Source organism: Gouania willdenowi, chromosome 6 (genome assembly GCF_900634775.1).
Source record: "Gouania willdenowi chromosome 6, fGouWil2.1, whole genome shotgun sequence".
NCBI classification, from domain to species: domain Eukaryota; kingdom Metazoa; phylum Chordata; class Actinopteri; order Blenniiformes; family Gobiesocidae; genus Gouania; species Gouania willdenowi.
This window is the reverse complement of record NC_041049.1, coordinates 22,429,540-22,448,964: the sequence shown is the minus strand read 5'-3', so window position 1 is coordinate 22,448,964 and position 19,425 is coordinate 22,429,540. Positions and strand designations below refer to the sequence as shown.

The following is a 19,425-nucleotide window of genomic DNA, read 5'->3' as shown; positions in this document are numbered from 1 at the left end:
ACGACACCAAGTAAAAAATATTTAACAAATAATAAAAACGGGTGATGTAGAACAAGAACAAGTAAAAAAATAGAGTGAGACATCTCATGAAATAGTATGAAAGAGAACTGTTTCTCCTTGTCATGAAAATAGCTTTGACAAAAGTTGGCCTGACTGAAGATATATTTTATTAACAGGATTATTGAGTATAAATATATATAATTGTAGTATTAAACACAAAAAGAAACCATGAATAATAGTCCATTCCAACACAACCCCAGAACATAAATTAACAGAGGAAAATAACCGATCCGACATCACGTTAACAAACTGTTCAAGTTTCTGTTCTAAGTTGCATCAACATTAACAGGAATAAATATTCAAACAAGTAGTAAACTGCTTCTCAAAGTTAAAAACTTCTTCTCAGCACAGTGCTGAGTGAAGCAGAGAGAGAGGAAAAGAAACACAAGCGCCAAACCTCCAGCCAGCTGCTCGTTAACTAGAAGTGCGACACAACACGTGGACCCCGGGAACCGCTAAATTAAACAGTTAAAAAATGCTTTGAAAGTGTAAAACCTGCCTGGGATTGAAGAGCTTGCTTCACGCTCTGCTAGTGGGGGGAGGGGCTCTGCACTCTGTCTGCAGCAACACGGAGCAGCCTGTGGTAGCCGCTCTGTTTATAAAGTGGATTGGCAAACGCAGCAGTGCGCATCGGCCGATGCCGATACACATAAAACATGCAAAAATCGGCCGGCCGAAGAATCGGTCAATCTCTAGTTTTGTTACAGTGATATACATCTCTTTAGCCTCATTCAGAGACAAAGTTGAAAAAGTTATGTTACGTCCCTCCCTTGTTATACCACATTTTATAAAAAGTTGGATTGTCCCCCGAACCTGACGTCACCTACAGGAAACTCTTCTTCCTGACAATTAGGGCCTTCCACTCAGGTACACATTGAAAATATCATTCACATGCATTATCTGGGACACTTACCTCAAACGGCGTTTGGTTCACATGTCCGCTGTGGCTTTAACCAAGTACTCCCAACCTTTTGTCATTCTTCAAACTTGTCAAACATCTGGCCAATTATTGGTTTATTCTCGGGATGCACCAAATATTCAGTGGCCGAATATTGCAAAAAAAGCCACTTTCGGCCTTTGGTTTAGTGAGTTAAAAGAAAGGCCGAATAGTAGCGTGTGATACAATCAAACAACGTGTCGTGATTTTGAGTCGGAAAAGTGTGTGTGAGTTGCTGCAGAACCAGCAGCGGCAACAGCTCCTCCTTTCTGCACACAAACAAAGCCAGACTCTCTCCTTCCATGTACCGCTCTCTGTCGTCCGTCACCGAGTCCGTAAACATCCCCATTGTTTCCTCTCAGTTTCCAAGCAATGTCAGGTCTTGCTGCATAGACTGGTGTAGCATTATAACGTGTGTTTCCTGTCAGGCAATGTTGCAATCAATGGTTTATTACTTTTATGTTACTGTAATGCAGAGCGGGGCCACAAAAATATCACTGTCTAATTAGAGGACCACAATCAATAATTATATTAGCATTGAGAATAATGAACAATCTGAGCATTAACACAGGAAAGAACAAAAGGTTTTGTCTTTGTTGTCCTTTTGTGCGAGTTTTCTTGGTGTTTCTGAGTTTTTAGACATTTTGTTTGTTTTTTTTTTTTTATTAATTTTGTCTATTTTCTTGTCAATAAGGCACATTTTTGTTGCCTTTTTGTGTGTTTATCGAGTGCGTTTTTCTTTTATTTTTGTGTTATTGTTGTCATTTTGTGCCATTTCATTGCCAATTTGTGTGTCTTTGAAGTCATTTTGTATATGCTGTTGTTTTTGTAGTCATGTGTTTAAGTGGTTGTTTTGTGTGTCTTTGTTTTCGTTTTGTGTACTGTTGTTGACATTTTGTGCATTTTGCGTTTTCTGTGTTTCTGGAGTATTGTGTGTTATGTTGGACTTCATATTACAATTTTGTTTTGGGGGGCCCCTCAAAATTAGATCGAGGGCTGCATGTGGCCCCAGGGTCACCTGTTTTCTATGTCTGCTGTAATGTATTGTAAAATGTAAAGAAAACCCTGACATTCATTTTGCCATGAGTGTCAGCCCAATACGCTGATTAGATATATACCATGAATGCACTTTGAGTGGGTTCACTGAGAGCCTGAGGGAAGGTTTAGATCTTGCCAATACTTCTAAGAATTCACAGATTTGGGAGGAGTTTCTTTCAAGCAAACCAACAAGCAGACTGTATGAAATAATGAAGTAATGGTGGGGTGGTACAGATGTTAGCGGAGGAAACACACGTGTGTGAAACACATCAATGTACTGAATAAGTAAAACAGCTTCCAGCCTGTGGAGACAAGTTGGTGACGTGAAAGAAAAATGTACATGACCTACATCAGTTTTGGAATGTTATTCGGACTAAATGTGACTATACACAGCAGAACATCTTCAGACTGTACTTTGATAACTCATAAACAAAGCTTCAGTGTCACCCCACTGTGAAAGATATTCTTCACCCACGGGTGTCATTATCCTCTGCTCAGAGCTTGAATCTGCATCCGACCACACAGATGAGGCTGCTTAAAGGTTGTGGTGATGAGCTCCTATAGGAAGCTGGACAGATGCTAGACTTATGAGGATAGGATCTGATCAATTGCAGATCACATTTAGCCAAGCGCAAAAGTTATGATTACGTAGCAAATGACAGAACAGGTGACAATGGCCTTCCTAGTCTGTTGGTTTTATACTGTGTCCGGAAAAACCTGATAAATTTAGCTTGGTGTAGGTTATATTTATTCATTTATCCTTTTGTAGAGACAGTCATCATGTGTATTAAATATGAGGCTAAGTGAACGTTGTATATGAGAGTTATAGCGGTTTTTCTATTTTGGCATGCAAAATGGCGCCAGTCGAAAAAACCCAGTATGAACCAGTTAAAAATCACCAAAAATTGCCAAGATACAGCATTTAGAATGTGATGGCGAAGGATTTTCCAGTGACATAATAGGCCCCTCCCACTGATCACAGCCTTTTTTTTTTTCTTCATCAGCGACCTGCCCCCATCTTATAAGATTCATCCAACACTATTTTGAAGTATAGTGTTGGATGTAGAGTATACTTCTGCTTTTTCCTTGTTTTGCACCTTCTACTTAAATTGTCTGATTTGTTGTTGTTTGTATTTATTTTCAATCTGACTCTGGGACATGGGCAAGAATTCTATTGTACCTGTTCTTTTTAACTCACACTTATGGCAATAAACTCTATTCTATTCTCTTCTATTCTATTCTATACACTCCAGCTCTGTAGCATATAATGCCACACACATATGCTGTCGTAGCACAGTGTTAAAATGACAGTAACAGACGTGCTGGGTTGGGTTTAAACCAGGGGTGTCAAACTCATTTTAGTTCAGGGGCCAAATTCAAACCAGCTGAATCCGAAGTGGGCCTCAAGTTATAGGTGATAAAACAAGCAATTTTACAATTCATGCGCTCTAGTTTGCACTTCCACGTATAACAGATTCTATAGTAAGTAAATAAGTAATGACAATATTCAAACAATAAGTGACAGATACATTAGCAGTCCCTGCAGATAATTAAATATCCTTGATTTTATGACCATTTTTATTTAATTTTGGGAAATAATTTGAGGAAAATTGTAGCATTTTGGAAAAATGAACAGGACTTACAACAGTTTGAAGTTAAAAATGACTGCTATCCTGTGATATAGGCATGGGAAAACTTTGAGCTCTGGAAAAATGTGCAGTTTCATTGAAATTGCATATTTGGAGGTACTGAGATATCAACAACTGAATTAGTAGGTGATCACTTTTCATGTACACCGGGACCCGGCTCTGCCGTCGAACTCTCGAGCTCATCTCTACATGAGAGTCAGCAGCAGAGTCTGAGTAAACAGGCTTATCTGAACCGACACTTTCACTCCCCCTACATCACTACATATCCTGTCTTTGTCACCGTCTCCTCTGGCTCCAACCCTCCTCCCTCCCAGCGGTGCAGTGGGCAGTAGGAGGTGCGCCATAAGTGCAGCGCCACACTGTGGCTGACCTGCGAACTACCCATCCTAAAGATCCATTCCTCGTGCTAACGTGCTGTTGTATTGAATTGTATGTTGTGTTAGTTGTGTTTACGTTGCAATGTTTGCTGAAGAGTTTTTTCATGATCCCAAACTCCGCCCCTCTCTACAAGGGCCATTGTTTCATATTTCTCATCTAAGAAACGGAGCGCTGCTCTTGCTAGCTGCTCCCCAGTACTCCCGTACCTTTTCCCCATGTGATATGTTATTGTCTTTCATGTTTCTTGGTCGGAATGTTACTGAAACTGAATTTCCCCTCGGGATTAATAAAGTATAATCAATTCAATAATCAATTCAATTTACACGATGAGTCATGTTTATACTGTAATTTTTACGTTTTCCTGCGGGCCGAATTGGGAGCTTTAAAGGGCCATATTTGGCACCCGGGTCTTGAATTTGACACGTGCTTTAAAATAAATGAAGTCAAAATGATGAGTCTCCTGGATGTCTACCAAGCAAATGTTTCAGAAAGAAGAATTTTAGCTCTGTCCAACGTAAGATGAAGTTACAGAAATAGAATCAGACTGTTGCTTTAATATTTACGCTGGCATTTATTCATTTATTTGTTTAATTGTCTGTTAGTAAAGGTACTTAATGAATTTTGACATTTTAACCAAAGATAGACCTTAATCTATGAAAGATTTAATTAAATATGTGGAGATTTGGATGAATAAAATTATTCAGGATCAGTTTAAAAAATTGAAAGATATCAGTGACGAAATGTAAAAAAATCATATAATTCATAATAAATCGATCTTTAGGAAATTTGACTGATTGGTTCCTCACTTACCACACTGAGTTTGCATTTCATTTTAATATTTTGAAAAAATGAAGGTGCCCCCCATACTTTTACGCCCACTGTATTGTTATTAATGAGGACATAAATTACTTTCAACCTTTAAGGATTTAATCAGTGTGTGCTGCACTACGAAGCTTGCTAACATCTTACAGAGCTAAATCACCATTGGAAACTTATGCTGAACGACTAGCCTGCTCGCAAGCAGGTTTTGCTCTGGCTAGGATCTGAGCAAGTGATGAAGTCCCGCCTCCTGACCAATCAGATCTCTTAGAAAGCGAGCTGTCCAATAAAAGATGATGTGTGAACATGTCACTGTGTGGATCTGATCTGACAGCTGTCAGGAGAGAGAATATTTAGACATTGATGCAATGCTTTCATTTACCGATGACATCATTTAGGAAAGCTATAGATTTATATCTGATGGACTGATCTACAGTCAGCTGATGAAGCCTAGTCTCGATCGTATGCACCGAAGGGTGAAGTCATAAATTAATTTATTGATGTATTACTTCACTCGTCCGCGCATATGGATTGAGACATGCTTCATCAGCTGACTCTGTGAATGCATAAAAGTGTCACATTATTTATGATATTAATCCATTGGATGGGCTATCCTATGATCTAATGGATTAATATAAATAATCTCACGCTGTTACGTATTAACAGTGTCAGCAGCTTCCTGCCTGGGTTCTCTCATTCCTGCCTTTTCTGTAACAACAGTGTTGTTTTTGGTCTGAATTATGGATTTTAATTATTCATAATTTTAAACTTAAGCAACACCTAATCTGGTCGGGACCAAGTTATGAAGTGGATCAGATCTGAGCGAGTATGAAAGCTCCGCCTCCTGGTGTGTTGCTCTTCGCTGTCATCATGGATATGAAGTCATTATATTTGTTGAAGATCATAAGCTGTTCCTCCATTGTAAAAACGTTCACTCTGCCAGTTTTCTCCTTTCTAGTGATTGGTCAGACTCTCCAATCTCCACCCCTTTTATGTGAACGTGCACGTACCTAGGCTGGAAACACTTGGCTTAAATTAGCGAGTTGTGATCGACCGTCGTTAAGAAAGCTCCTCTTTGACAGGGAATATTTGGTTAGTTGAAGCCCGCTAACAGAGATTAATCCAGGATATAATTATCTAGATTCGTAGCATAGGGCCAAAAGTGTGAATGATAATTGTACCATGATCAGGGTCTCTGAGCCAGATAACTGCCAATATCTAAGAACGCGTATTTTAGACTTTTCGTTGCATTTGACAAAGTATTTCACTTTAAAATCAATTAAATTTGATTAAATTCTTTAAGTGATTTTCAAATAGATTTATTAGACACTCGACAATCCTGTGCTATCAGGCTGTTTTGATTTGTGTGCACATAATATTTCATCTTCTCATATTATTATTATTATTATTATTATTATTATTATTATTATTATTATTATTATTATTATTATTATTATTATTATTATGTATACAATGTTGTGTCAGCATGTAATTTAATTTACCATGTGATTAATAATTAGTGACCAACCCTAAAAACCCTGATGTGAGGTTTAGACATTTGTTTTGATTGGATTTAAGCTTTAATACTTGTGCAGTTGTTTTTACAGCACAGTCTTGTCTGTTCTTATTGCAGCAGTGCCTGAGGGATCATACCCATCCTGTACTGGTTTTTTAACCCTTCTCTTTGTTTGTTGAGATTAGCTGGGATTATCGTAATCTTTTAATGATATTATTTACGTAAATGATGCCATCATCCGGTCCCTTAATCATCTTATTTCGAGAAATGTGACTTGTGTTTTATTTCCAGGCATGCACAGTCATGTGGCAGAGGATCTTACATCTCCCAACATGTTTTTCAAGTTTTCTCAACTTCAATATTTTCTGTTATTATTTTTTTTTTTTTAGATATTTTGCTTTTATTATTTCTACATGCTTATGGCCAGAATGTGTAAAGTTGGTCTTTGATACCTTTGGTATGCATGATGAACAGTTAGAATTAGTGCTTGTTAGGTGACATTGCTGCAGCACAGACTTACACTTGCATTTTTACAGTTGATACAAAAATGAATGATATTCTTTGTCAAATGGTTCATTTCTAATTGTACACCCATGAAGAAATGAGAAAAAAGTGTTAAAAAAAAATACTACTGTACTTGCAGATGGCTTAAGAAAAGATGTATGGTTAAATAAAATAAAAACATGATAAATCATCTATTGAAATGGTTAAAAAAATAAATGTTGAAGAGCAGCAAAAGCCAAACAAGCAAAGGAAACCAAAAGGAATGTTAAAAGATGTAGATAGTTTTTAGTATAGTTTACAGTAAACAATCAAGATTTATGTATTTTACTAAATGCCTGATTAGCATCACTACACTGATAATTTAGTATAAAATCAACCAATTGTGATAAATTAAAGAAACATCTAATTGTATATTATGAGCTACACCCATATGCATGTAGGTTTTCCCAGCAATATTGCAATGCATTGTTGCTAAAATGAACTAGCACCACCCTATATTACTTTCTGCAGTACTGATACACTTTGTCAAAAACTACTCCAGTTGTAGCTCAGTCAAAATATGATTTAAGTAAAGGTACTTAAGTATTTGCTGAAAAAAATTACTCAAGTATTGAAAGTCATTAAAAATCTACAGCATAAATTCCATCATCATAATTGCAAATAAAAACACTGATGACTGAAACAATCTATTACATGTTTTATTTTACATAGTACTGTAGTACAACAGAATAACGCTGTGGTGTCATGAACATTTAGATTTGTGTTTAATAAAATCACATCAAACCAAACATCATTCTGTTTCATTTGCAAAAAAAACAAAAACAAATTTAACCAACACCCAAAAACAAACATATTTTCATGACTTGAAATTAGAGCATCATGAGGTGTATTTTTAACAAACTAAAAAAAACATTTTTAAAAAATCCCATGTTTAGTCCACCTTTTGTTTAGCTAACCAGACTTTATATTACCAGCATTACATTGCACTTTAAATAAAAAAAATAAATAAAACCTTGAAGTGTATGGAATCACAGGAGTGCCAAAATTAAAAGGAAATGCATGTGGAAATATAAAGCAAATCAATAATACAAATTTGTAAATAAAAAGAGAATCAATAATGAAAAAATATACAAATGTAATCATATTACAGGTTTTTTTTTTTTTTTTGTAAATACGGGGATTATTTCGTGGGATTACATTTTAAAAGCAAGCAGAATATACATCAGTGCATCAACACACAGTGCGCGCACACGCATTTAGAGACTTCACGGCAGTTCACTACAACAAAAGAACACGTAAAACAAGCTGTAACAATGTTACAATGTGAACACGGTCACCGCGCGCTTGTCTGAAAACAGACCAACGTGTCCGTGGACTGACTCAGAGCGGCTGGATTTAATACGTCTGATCACTGAAGAGATTTCTAAGCAGAGTTGGTGGAGCAGTACGTGTGTTTTATGTTTCTGTCACGTCATCACTGTAGTACCGTGGGACCCCTACACAACAATCTGAAGCATGGCACGTATGGCGTTATATTTGTGCCACAACTCTGCTGTCAGTGCACGTCTGAACTTTATCACGACTGTAAATGGTCCACGTTATAAAGATTCTCTCTTGATTTAAATTATTGATTTTGCTTTATATTTCCACATGCATTTCCTTTTAATTTTGGCACTCCTGTGATTCCATAGATGTGGGCATAAAATACAGCCATAGATGCTCATGTGGAGTGTCTTTATCCTTCTCACGGTCTCTCTCTGTCGAAGTGATTGTCCAAACAATAACACTATTAGACGGGACCTGCCTCTTTCTGATTGGCTCTTGCATTGATTAACATAAAGTATTAAAGGTACGGTAACACTGGTACAACCCATATGAGGATCAATAGAAACATTCTAGTATCAGAACTGAAGCAATGAAAAATCACGAGCTGACAGAAGAGAAAAAATACTGAGTAACGAGGACATTTATAGCAGTGTAGTGGAGTGAAAAGTACAATATTTGTCTGAGAAGTAAACCAAAAATAATAATGCTCAAGCAAAGTACAGATTAGGCCTGGGCGATAAAACAATAACGATATACATATATCGCAATAGAGATGTGATCAATGTCAATAGAAAATATGTGCGATGGAGTGTTTGATAATTTCACTGAACTCCTTTAGAAAAAAACAAGAAAACATCCCCCGATCGAGAACCGCAGCTTTAGCCTCTAAAATCTGTGCAGAGGAGCAGTTTCATGTTTTGCCTCCTGAAATTATTTTTACTATTGTTACATGTACCAGGGCAGCCTTAAAATTTGTGGTTTGGAAATTCTGGCGCCAAAACACTTTTCTCACTGAAACAAGGTTAAAGTCATGATTTAATAGTGTTTGCTTGTGTTATTTTACATCGCCTGATTTGATATTTCCTTATACGGCTCTGAAAAAAAATTGCTACTTGACTATCATAATAATAATAATAATAACAATACATTTTATTTGTATTGCACTTTACATTAAAGAAATCTCAAAGTGCTACAAAGAAATCTTAAGACCTACAATGAACATAACTAGTTAAACAGTTTAAAACCAAAAACAATGAGGCATAAAAAAGGCTACGGTCACAGTCTGTGGAGCTCTCAGATGGTCAGGGAGAGGATTCCACAGACTGGGAGCAGTCGAGCAGAAGGCTCGATCACCCATGCTGTGCAGCTTGGTTCTGGGGATCTTCAGGAGGAGCGCTTTGCCGGAGTGGAGGGTGCGTGAGGAGGTCTGGGGGATAAGAAGTTCCTTTATCAGACATGTAGCGAAGGTGATGTGAGAAAAACATTTCAGTGGTCTCAAGACATGTATGAAAAAAAGGTTTTAGATTCATGTCACAGATGTTCAGACCAGTGGGCGTGCCCTGTAGTTGTTCCCCCTCAATGTTCGGCCCCTATGCGCCGAAATACGGCGCATAGGGGCGCTTCTATCTTGTAAATTTGATGTCATTTGGAGCCAGAGCCTGTGCAGTAGGGTCCGGCGGGAGGCGCCCTGGTGTCATGCCCCGCCCATTTAGCGTACTGCCCTGATGACTTACGCAGCCCAGCTACGCCAAGAACCTAAGCATCTTTCCCGCTGGAACATCTATCAACAGCTTGTTCAGATCATAGAGGTTATTACAAAACCACGGTACATTTCAACTCAAATACTGTATCTAGTGAAATGGCGTCTCGGCTTTCCTTCACAACGTAACTGCTATTCACAAAGACAGCTACGCAAGATCAATCATTGTCATATATGATGTAAAATCTCGTTTTTCAACCTCAAATAACTTATTTAAAACAAACTTCCCAGAAAAAATAAGCACTTGAACACAATGTAGGGTGATAAGAACTAATGATCACAGCAGAGTTTAGGTTTGGAAAAAAATTATGTGACGAGTATTTTAACTTTACAGTTAGACCCACATCCCATCTGTTTGAGGAGGCGGGGTTTATGACCTAGAAACCGGGAGGTTGTCTCGTCCATTCTTTTTACAGTCTATGATTCAGATCACCTCAAGTTTATTCTGATTTCAATTTGTTTAATGTTACATATCCCAGTCTGGCCTTAGAGCCTGAGAAGGTGAAACAGTTGAGTTTCAATGAAGCATGTTGGGTTGTTAATGAAGGGTTTTCTTATTACAATGTTATGCATATTTGTGTGTTTCATGTCAGAGATGTTGTTCTTCCTCAGGTGTGAGTAAGGCTGGCTATTGCTAGGTACCTTGCGATACGATACATCACGATCATTTTAAGGTTTTAAGGTTATTATCACGATACACGATACACGATAATGGGTATATTGCGAGAAATTTTATCGACGATACATTACAATATCTGTGTCACTGAAGAAATTCAGAACTTATTGACTGCACTGAATCCACAGGAACTACAAAGTCAAGTCAACCGGTCATATTAAATCAAAATAATAACTAAATCTGAGTGACAATTAGAAAAATTTGAAATAGAAAATTTTGTCTTCACAAATTAGTGAACAAGAGGTTCTCATCTATTGGTCAAAGCCAGTGCATTCTGCCTTCTCCTTCTGTTCGTTCACAATATACAGCAACAAAACAGCAACAAGTTGCTGTGATTTTAGTGGTTTTAATGCTTTGTTTGGTAGTCCTGCCCACCCACAGTGCCGTATGCTCTGTCATCTTCAACATTTCCTGAGTTTGGTCCGAGCCGAGAGCATTTGTGATCACAGCGTCGCTGAGGCACTTGAGACTTCTATTGGAAATGCCCTGAGCAAAACAATCACTCCATAATTCTCATGCCTGATTCGCTCTAGACTTCGATTACATGTCCCCGTTGCCCAAACAAAGTGGACTGGCCAAGGAAACAAATCCTAGAGCGTTTAACTTTTAAGAAAAGAAGACAAATCTGTGTAAACCCGTGTACCCTTCGTTCTTTGCTTATCTCGTTTTAAAACCAAATTAAAAATAACAAATAAACGATGTGGTTATTTTGTTTTACTGACTTAAAACCAAAATACAGTTACAGAAAAATCAACAAAAATATGTACAGAATAAAATTACAAACCCAAGTCCCCAGTTAAGCCCTTTATGAATATGTAAATAATTGGGGGGAAAACCCACACACATATATACTAAAGCAACAGAACGTGAGTGCAAATGGGCTTAACGCTTGGAGCTTGGGAAGCCGCTGCATCAACGTGCACCACTATGTTATACCTAAATGTTGTTTTTAAAAGCAAAACACTGCAGTGGCTGTCAATGTGAAGATTGATCTAGGCTGATACCAGTTGTTTCTTGCAGACAATCTGTGTCTGTCTTACCTGTCAATAACGATAACAATCTGACTTTTTTAATTACAATCGTTATGCAATCGAGCCTCCACGGTGACATTTGGAGCATTCCTTTAAGAGTCATGATGTTGGCATGTGGTTGAAGGTTAGCGACAGTCACACAACAAAACCACACATATTTCACATTATTCCAAGTATGCAGAAAACGTAGATGTGTTTAGAAAGCAAACATATGGTGGATGTTTGGTTTTTTTCTCTATTTGAAAACCATTTGTGAATGTATCTCGTAAAACTTACAACTTAATTGTGGCTCTACTTTTGACGCATGGTATGTTGTGCATGTTGAGGCACGCTGGTTTTCAGAGTTGACATGTTTTCAGTCAGAGTCGCACACATGTGCACAGCTGCTGTTATTTGCATTGAGGTAACTAAAGGCCAGGTAAAAACAAATGCAGTCCTTATATGACTTCACAGTCTGACTCTGAAATCAATGGCATAAGGCTAAAAACTAAACGATCACTTTTGGCTATTCCTTGGTCTTCAATGTTCATTTGGGTTTTGTGTTCTTACATATGAACTAAAACCTTTACATTCTGGATGAACAGTGAGAGATAATCTTCCAGGGTTTTTTGTCATTTATCAAACAAACTACATTACAATAGTTAAAAGACTATTTTACACAGTTTCCTACCAAGCAGTGTCTTCCATGTGTGAAGAACAATGTTGATACTTAAATCTTTGAGAAAACTGAAGCTTTTTTGATGTTTTCCTCTGTTTCTAGATATTTATGCCAAGTAAATGAAACACCTATGAATCTCTATCTTGTTTTCTGTAAAAAAGATGAAAGGCAAGCTGAATTGAGTCTAATAGTGATACACAGGGACTCACATTTTCTTCAATTCCATTTCAGAGTTTACCCATCTTTGCGTCATGTTCATGTCAGTTTACCCTTTTCCTTTTTGTTTCTTTTTGTTCTATTAAACTTCCCGTAATCATACTAAACATCCTGAATAGGATTACAGTAATTCTGTTGTACATTATATATTTGTATTCTTCAAATTACTTCCGGAAGCCACTGGGTTTACACTGAAGTCACTTGAGATTTTGTCACAAGAATGTCCATTAGTGAAAGTAAACGTAATCTTGGAGACAAATATTTTTATTAAGAGACCATGAATTGAGTGAACCTGTACTAACTATGTCTCTCTCTTTAAAGATCTTACAGGTGAATCTAGTGATGTCCATCCTGCTGTATGTGATGGTCCTCGTGTACCTCTATGGTATCCAGGCAACCAACATGGACAGCAGTCATCAGGGACAACAGAAGCATCAACCGAGTCCAGACCCTTTGAACGCTCTCATAATCCAGCTGCTCCAGGCTGACCTGACGCGAGGGAAGCCCAGAGGGAACCAGAGCCAGCAGGGGAAGAGCAGGGACACGGATTCTCAGGACACGCTGCCTCCTCTGGTGAGCAACAGCTTTTCTTTGGAGGATCAGGCCGATGTGGAGCAGTGGGCAGCAGGAGGTCGCAGCAGCAGTGATGGCCGCACTGACACGCATCTCACGCTTTTGAACTCAGATCTTCTCAGGCAACACAAGCGCTACAACTCACCTCGGGTGCTACTTAGTAACCGGCTGCCACTACAACCGCCGCCGCTTTACCTCGCAGACGATTTTGTAAACGGTGAACCTGATGAAGTGACAGCAGGGAACAAGACACGGAAGAAGCGATACGCAGAGCACAGGAGTTACCGTGGGGAATATTCTGTTTGTGACAGTGAGAGCCAGTGGGTGACGGATAAAACCCAGGCTGTAGACACCAGGGGGGACCCGGTAACTGTTCTGGGCAAAATAAAAACCAGTGCTACGCAGGACATCAAACAGTACTTTTATGAGACACGATGTCGGACCCCCAGGCCCTTTAAAGGAGGCTGCAGGGGCATCGATGACAAGAACTGGAACTCACAGTGCAAAACCACACAGACTTATGTTAGAGCCTTGACACAAGTCCGCAACTCCGTGGGCTGGAGGTGGATCCGCATAGACACTTCCTGTGTTTGTGCGTTGTCAAGGAAGCGCCATAGGACGTAATCCACACCGCCTGGGGACCCAATCCCTTTGGATATACAGCTTCCTGTTGGGATTTTATATTCCTGTTCCAGGATTGCGTGAAACAGGAGTCAACCAGAAGATTCTGCTAAAAACACACGACGAGATTTCATGATGTCCACTTCTAGTTTATTTCACTCTGATGTGCTGCTGGTTGACATGCTGGTGCAGCTTTGCTGTTACAGAACTCACTAAACAGGGACAAGTGTACATATAAATTATTTAAATTATATAAAAATGCATGTAGTTTATACATGTTTATCTATCTATATATGATGTATGAATATATTTGTATTATTTATTAAGAGAAACACTCTTTAAAAGGAAAAAAAAACTTTTGTTTTCAGCTAATATGCAGAGCTGGGATGCTAAGGTGCTTCACAGAAACACTTTTCTACATGCCTTTACCTGTGCAGTTACAGAGCAGAGTTGTAGGACATAGGAATTCACAGGTAGCAGTTACTGGAATATTCCAAAAAGTTAAAGCCAAACAATGAACGAGCCTCAGAGACTTGTTTATTTGGCTAAATAAAGTCCTCTCAACAACATTTAAAAACACCCCAGACTACAGTAATTATGAAATTCCTCTTTAACAAGAAAACAATTGGAGATCTATGACTAAATGCATTCAAATTATGTTGAACACTGCTCGCGTGATGCACTGGGGTCATGTGATCCTCAGAGATGCCTTTGAAAGACAGAAAGTTGTTGGAATATGTCGGCAGTGACTGAATTAGTACCAGGCCGCCTCCACTATGATCACTGACTTTTACTCTCACTGTCATGAGCTGTTTTTGTTCATTTCTTTCAATAAAATAACATTAATTTCTTAAAGTTTGGGAAAGCTCGTTTACTCTTCCATTTTAAAAACCAAATCAAAATAACTAATAAACATTGTGCTTATTTTGTTTTATTTACTGAAAACCAAAGCAGAAATACAGAAAAATCAAAAAACAGTTTTAAAATTAAATCTCCTGTTTGTCTTATCAAACAGTGTTACGGTCCAAATAATATCCAAATAAACTGGTGACTTACTATCGACTGTGAGGCTGGTGTGAGGAATAACAGATGTTAGAACTACTACCAATTGACACTTTTGCAAAAACAATTACAGCTTTTTTAGGGCAGTAAAAAGTATATTTTTTCACGTTTTAATACCGCTAGCCACAACAGCAGCCATCACCACAGACGGAAGTTGATCACAAGAAACAAGGAGCACCAGTAGATTCATTACACCAACTCTGATTCCTTTAATCACATATCATGTGCATGTTTTACATGACATCATTTTTTTTTTTTTTTTTGATGTATTTATGTATTAATAACGTTTCAAATCACCAGTTCATCAGTTGTGTGACTCCTTTTATTGTCCAGGAGTTAAAGATCCACCCCCTCCCACCCCCCATTTTTATTTTTCTGTATTGGTTTTAGGTCAGTAAAACAAAAATAACCACACTGTTTATTTGTTGTTATTTTAATTTGATAAAACGGAATAACCAAAGAACGAAGGGTACACAAATTATTTTACAGTCATTGTTTGATGGATGTCATCATTTGACGTCAAAAGCTACAAAATGAAACCAACTCTCAAGCCGCCTCACAGAATTTGTCCCTCATTGAACAAATTACGATTCTTACAGACAGACAGAGATGGATTATCTGCAGGATGAATGCAGGAAGTACTTAGATGACCTACAATGGCCCTTACTGTATGTAGCACTTAAGCAGGAAAATGCGGGATGAGCTCAGAGTTAAATCACTTTGATGGTTATCACCATGTCATCTTCATTATCCAGTATTATGTTACAATATTCTGCATTTGGGAAAAACCCCTGGAGTCTTTCAGAGAGCCTCAATCTGTGGCACTTTTAAAATGCAAACATACATACATACTGAACTACAGTATATATGAAAATAATATGTTGTTTTTAAGAAAAATTTCTTTAGCTCCTTGCCAACTGTTAACTTTGCAGTTAACATAATGTTTAAACTGGCAGCTACGGTTAAGGTTTTGCAACTTTCAGCTGCAAAAACTGCAGCTAAAGGGCTTGACATTTTAAAGAGACAGAAAGGAGGTGTAGGGGAGGATTCAGATGGATATTTACCCTCTGTCTGTTGATGACAACCAGGAGGACTAACATCACATCATAATGTGATGCGGGACTTTTCAGATTGCCAAACTTCCCTGTCAAGAGTCAGTGCAGGTGCAAAATATAAATGTTGGTATTTGCTTTGGTCAATTTTAACACCATATTTGGTACAGAAAGTCTGCATAGTTTCCCCACTGATTGCTTTACAATTATGGTATTCTAAGCTATTACGTTAAATGCCAGCAACAGTTCAATAACAAAATAACAAATTGATACAGTTATTATTTCAAAGGGACTTTTTAAAAGATACAGGAAAGGTAATCAAGGGATGAGAAACACCTGAATGGAAACAAGAAGGACTACTCACTGCACTTACAAACCGACAAGACAAGGGTTGCAATACACCAGAAGGAATTAAAGACGGGAGATTACTGAAAATATAAATTACACAAGAACTCACTAAGAAATAACTAGAACCAAATAAATACAAATACACAAGACCAAAGGATGTGTTGACTTAAAGGGACCCTCCACATTTGGCCTAAATGCTCCGAAATGTATTAATTAGAAGATCTGTGCTTAAGAAAACACCTTATTATGCACCATATCCTTTTTATTTCCTTTTAAAAATGAGCCTTTTTACAGTTAAAGAGCCTGTGTTCCACCAACTTGAATTGCTGCAATGCATCATGGGTTGATGCCATCACAGGGGGGACAAAAATGCGCAGATAATATAACATCTCTGAGGAATGCAGGTAGGTTTTAGGGTGTTTTATTGCATTGCACTGGAAAAAAGGCATATTATGAGCATACATGCTGAGATTACATGAAATAAAGTATTTGATGGCTGATGATGGGAATGATGATAAAGGCGATGATATGTTAAAAGAAGTGTGGTTGAATGATTACTGACCAAAAAAACCCACCAAAATCCAATAATGTTCATCTTTAAAAGAAAATAAATATGGTTCAGAGATTTTATTTTATTTTCTTAAGGAAAGTCGTACAGCCCTAACATAGACTAAAGTGAAACCTATCAGCTTCTCTGGCGTGGCGGAGATGTAATGCAGCGGACCCGTATCCAGTGGAAACTGGGGGTCACTCAACCGACTGTCTCAGGTGGTAGAGGGGTCGTCTTCTGATTGAGAGGTTGGGGTTTGATCCCAGGGCTATGTGTCATAGTGCCCTTAGGCAAGACACTGAACCCTCGACTGCTCTTAGTGGTCAAATAGTGTCTTGCATGGCAGCTCTGTCCCATTGGTGTGTGAATGAGCTCATGTTGTGCTTTGGGATTACCTCAGTGGTAATAAAAGCATTATATGAATCAAGAATAAAGTTTCTCTAATTCAGTGGTTCTCAAGCTTTTCAGACCATGACCCCCAAAATAAAAGTTCCACACACATGAACATTGAAGAACAGTCATGTGGAGACAGGGCCATCTATAAGGGGGAATTAAGGGGGGAGCTTTTTGGGAGCCACCCATAAAGTCAGCAAAATGATGGTCCATTATTTTATGAATCTGTGATAACCACATTTATTTATTTATCTGAATGATATTCACTGTTATCCAGGAAGTTTAGTATTATTTGTGCCATAGAATATAGTCGTCTTAAAGATCTAAATCCTTATTTTAATCAGAAATAAAAAAAATAAGTTAAAAGTGACCAAAATGGTGGAAAAGGTGGTGAAATGGGATTTAAAAACCACAAAAATTGGTTAAAAGTTGGAAATTAAAAAACTGACAGAAAAAGTGTTAAATTGTTCAAAGTGTCAATATTGGCTCAAAAGTGGCAGAAATGGGGGGAGGGGTGGTTGAGTTGGCGTAATGTCATTTAACGTATGCGGTTATATGTGAATGTGGTTAGGTTGGCAAAAATAAGCATGAAATTTGGTGATAAGAGGTTAAATGTGACAATAATGGGTCAACTTAAGCAACATTATGAGGGAAAAGGGGTGGAAATGGTTTATAAGTGCCAAAAATGTCCTGTAGATAAATGTATAGAAAATGTATTTAAATTTGAAGAAGAAGAAGAAGAAGTGGCAGAAATGGGAGTAATATAGCAAAGATGCTTTAAAAGAAAAAGTGATGAAAATAAGTTAACATATGGCAAGTTTGTTGCAGAAAAAAAGTAAAAAAAAAAAACATTATTGATTCATCAATAAGCGACATCTATTTTTACTTGATAGCAGGAAAACAATTCAGAAACACTGTGAGTGTTTAAACAGAGGCCTTTAGATCACCCTCTAAAGCAGATCACAAACCACTTAACCTGAACATGATTATCGCTCATCCCGACCTGCCTCACAGTGACGGTCCGTCCTCTGGGCTGAAAATGTCGAGGCGTAATCAAGCATCAGAGCAAACAGGTGTTTTTAAAATCCATTGTTTGTCTTGAAGTAGTAAGCCTGTCTAAATTCAATGTGGTTTTACAGAGGGCTGAAACAGATATACTGAAATAGAATAGAATATTGTGTATATTGTCATTATAGACAAGGTATAATAATAATGCATCAATTTTATGTAGCACTTTTTTGGACACTCAAAGTTGCTTTACAGAATTAAGAGATTATTCTTTCACTCCACACTTAGTGGTGGTAAGCTACTATTGTAGCCACAGCTGCCCTGGGGCAGACTGACGGAAGCGAGGCTGCCAAAGTGCGCCATCCGACCACTACCAACACTCACTCACACACTACATTCATATTTGGCAATGTGGGTGAAATGCCTTGCCCAACGTCATAATGACAGATTTATCATCATTATAGGGGTGGGCGCTATACCAGTTCATACCAAACAGCAGCGCTCTGGTTACGGTGTAAATGGCTAAGAAAGCCCTGAAGCTGCAGAACTAGTAGAACATGATGACACAGAATAACTTGTGTCAAAAAGAGAAGCCCTGTCCGTTGTTTGGTCGGCAGAGTAAGTTGGATGCAGAGCGGAGGTGGAGAGTTAGGCTGAAGTTCTCAGACGTTTGTGAATAAAGGAGTTCAACAGCAGGTACATCCCTACAACATTTGTTCTGTTTGGAAGAGGCCAAACATATCGTTAGCCTCTCTGGTAACTAGCCTGATGCTGGTGTGTGTGCGCACTGCGCACAGATGTTTGAGAGCGTGTTTGTCTGCCCCCCACATGTGTTTGTTTGCGCGTGCATGCATGTTTGTGTGCGCGCTCGAGCCAGTGTTTGTGTGATTTGCGTGTGCGGGTGTGTGTTTGTGTGTGAGAATAGGCCATCCTAAGTCAATCTACTGCAGTATTTCCTGTATCAAGCGCCTACAACAGGACGTGCAGGTGTGTTCTAAATCAACCTCTATCTGCAGACCTCACACTTTATTTAGTAAGCAGCTAATACTTTACATGCTCTGCACCTGCAATGCCCACAAAATTAAATTATGCTTTTCATCAAGAAAAACATACATTAATCTGTGAAACTAAATGAGGAGAGTAAAAACATAAAGAGTGCAGTTCCTAAAAGCACATTACTGGCCTTACTTTACAGCACTGTGGCACTTTTATTTTCTCATTTGTTAACATGCCTGTTGGGTATTTTAAGAT

At 38.2% G+C, this 19,425-nt stretch overlaps 1 protein-coding gene across 1 annotated transcript in view; it reads left to right on the top strand.

Annotated features, from left to right (window-relative positions):
• Nucleotides 1-14,611, top strand: part of ntf3 (neurotrophin 3) — a 63,775-nt gene extending 49,164 nt beyond the window's left edge. The window contains exon 2 of the mRNA XM_028451350.1: nt 12,889-14,611. Coding sequence (XP_028307151.1) covers nt 12,889-13,764 — 876 coding nt within the window. The 3' untranslated portion in view covers nt 13,765-14,611. The remainder of the gene's footprint in view (nt 1-12,888) is intronic.
• Nucleotides 14,612-19,425: the final 4,814 nt, after the last annotated feature.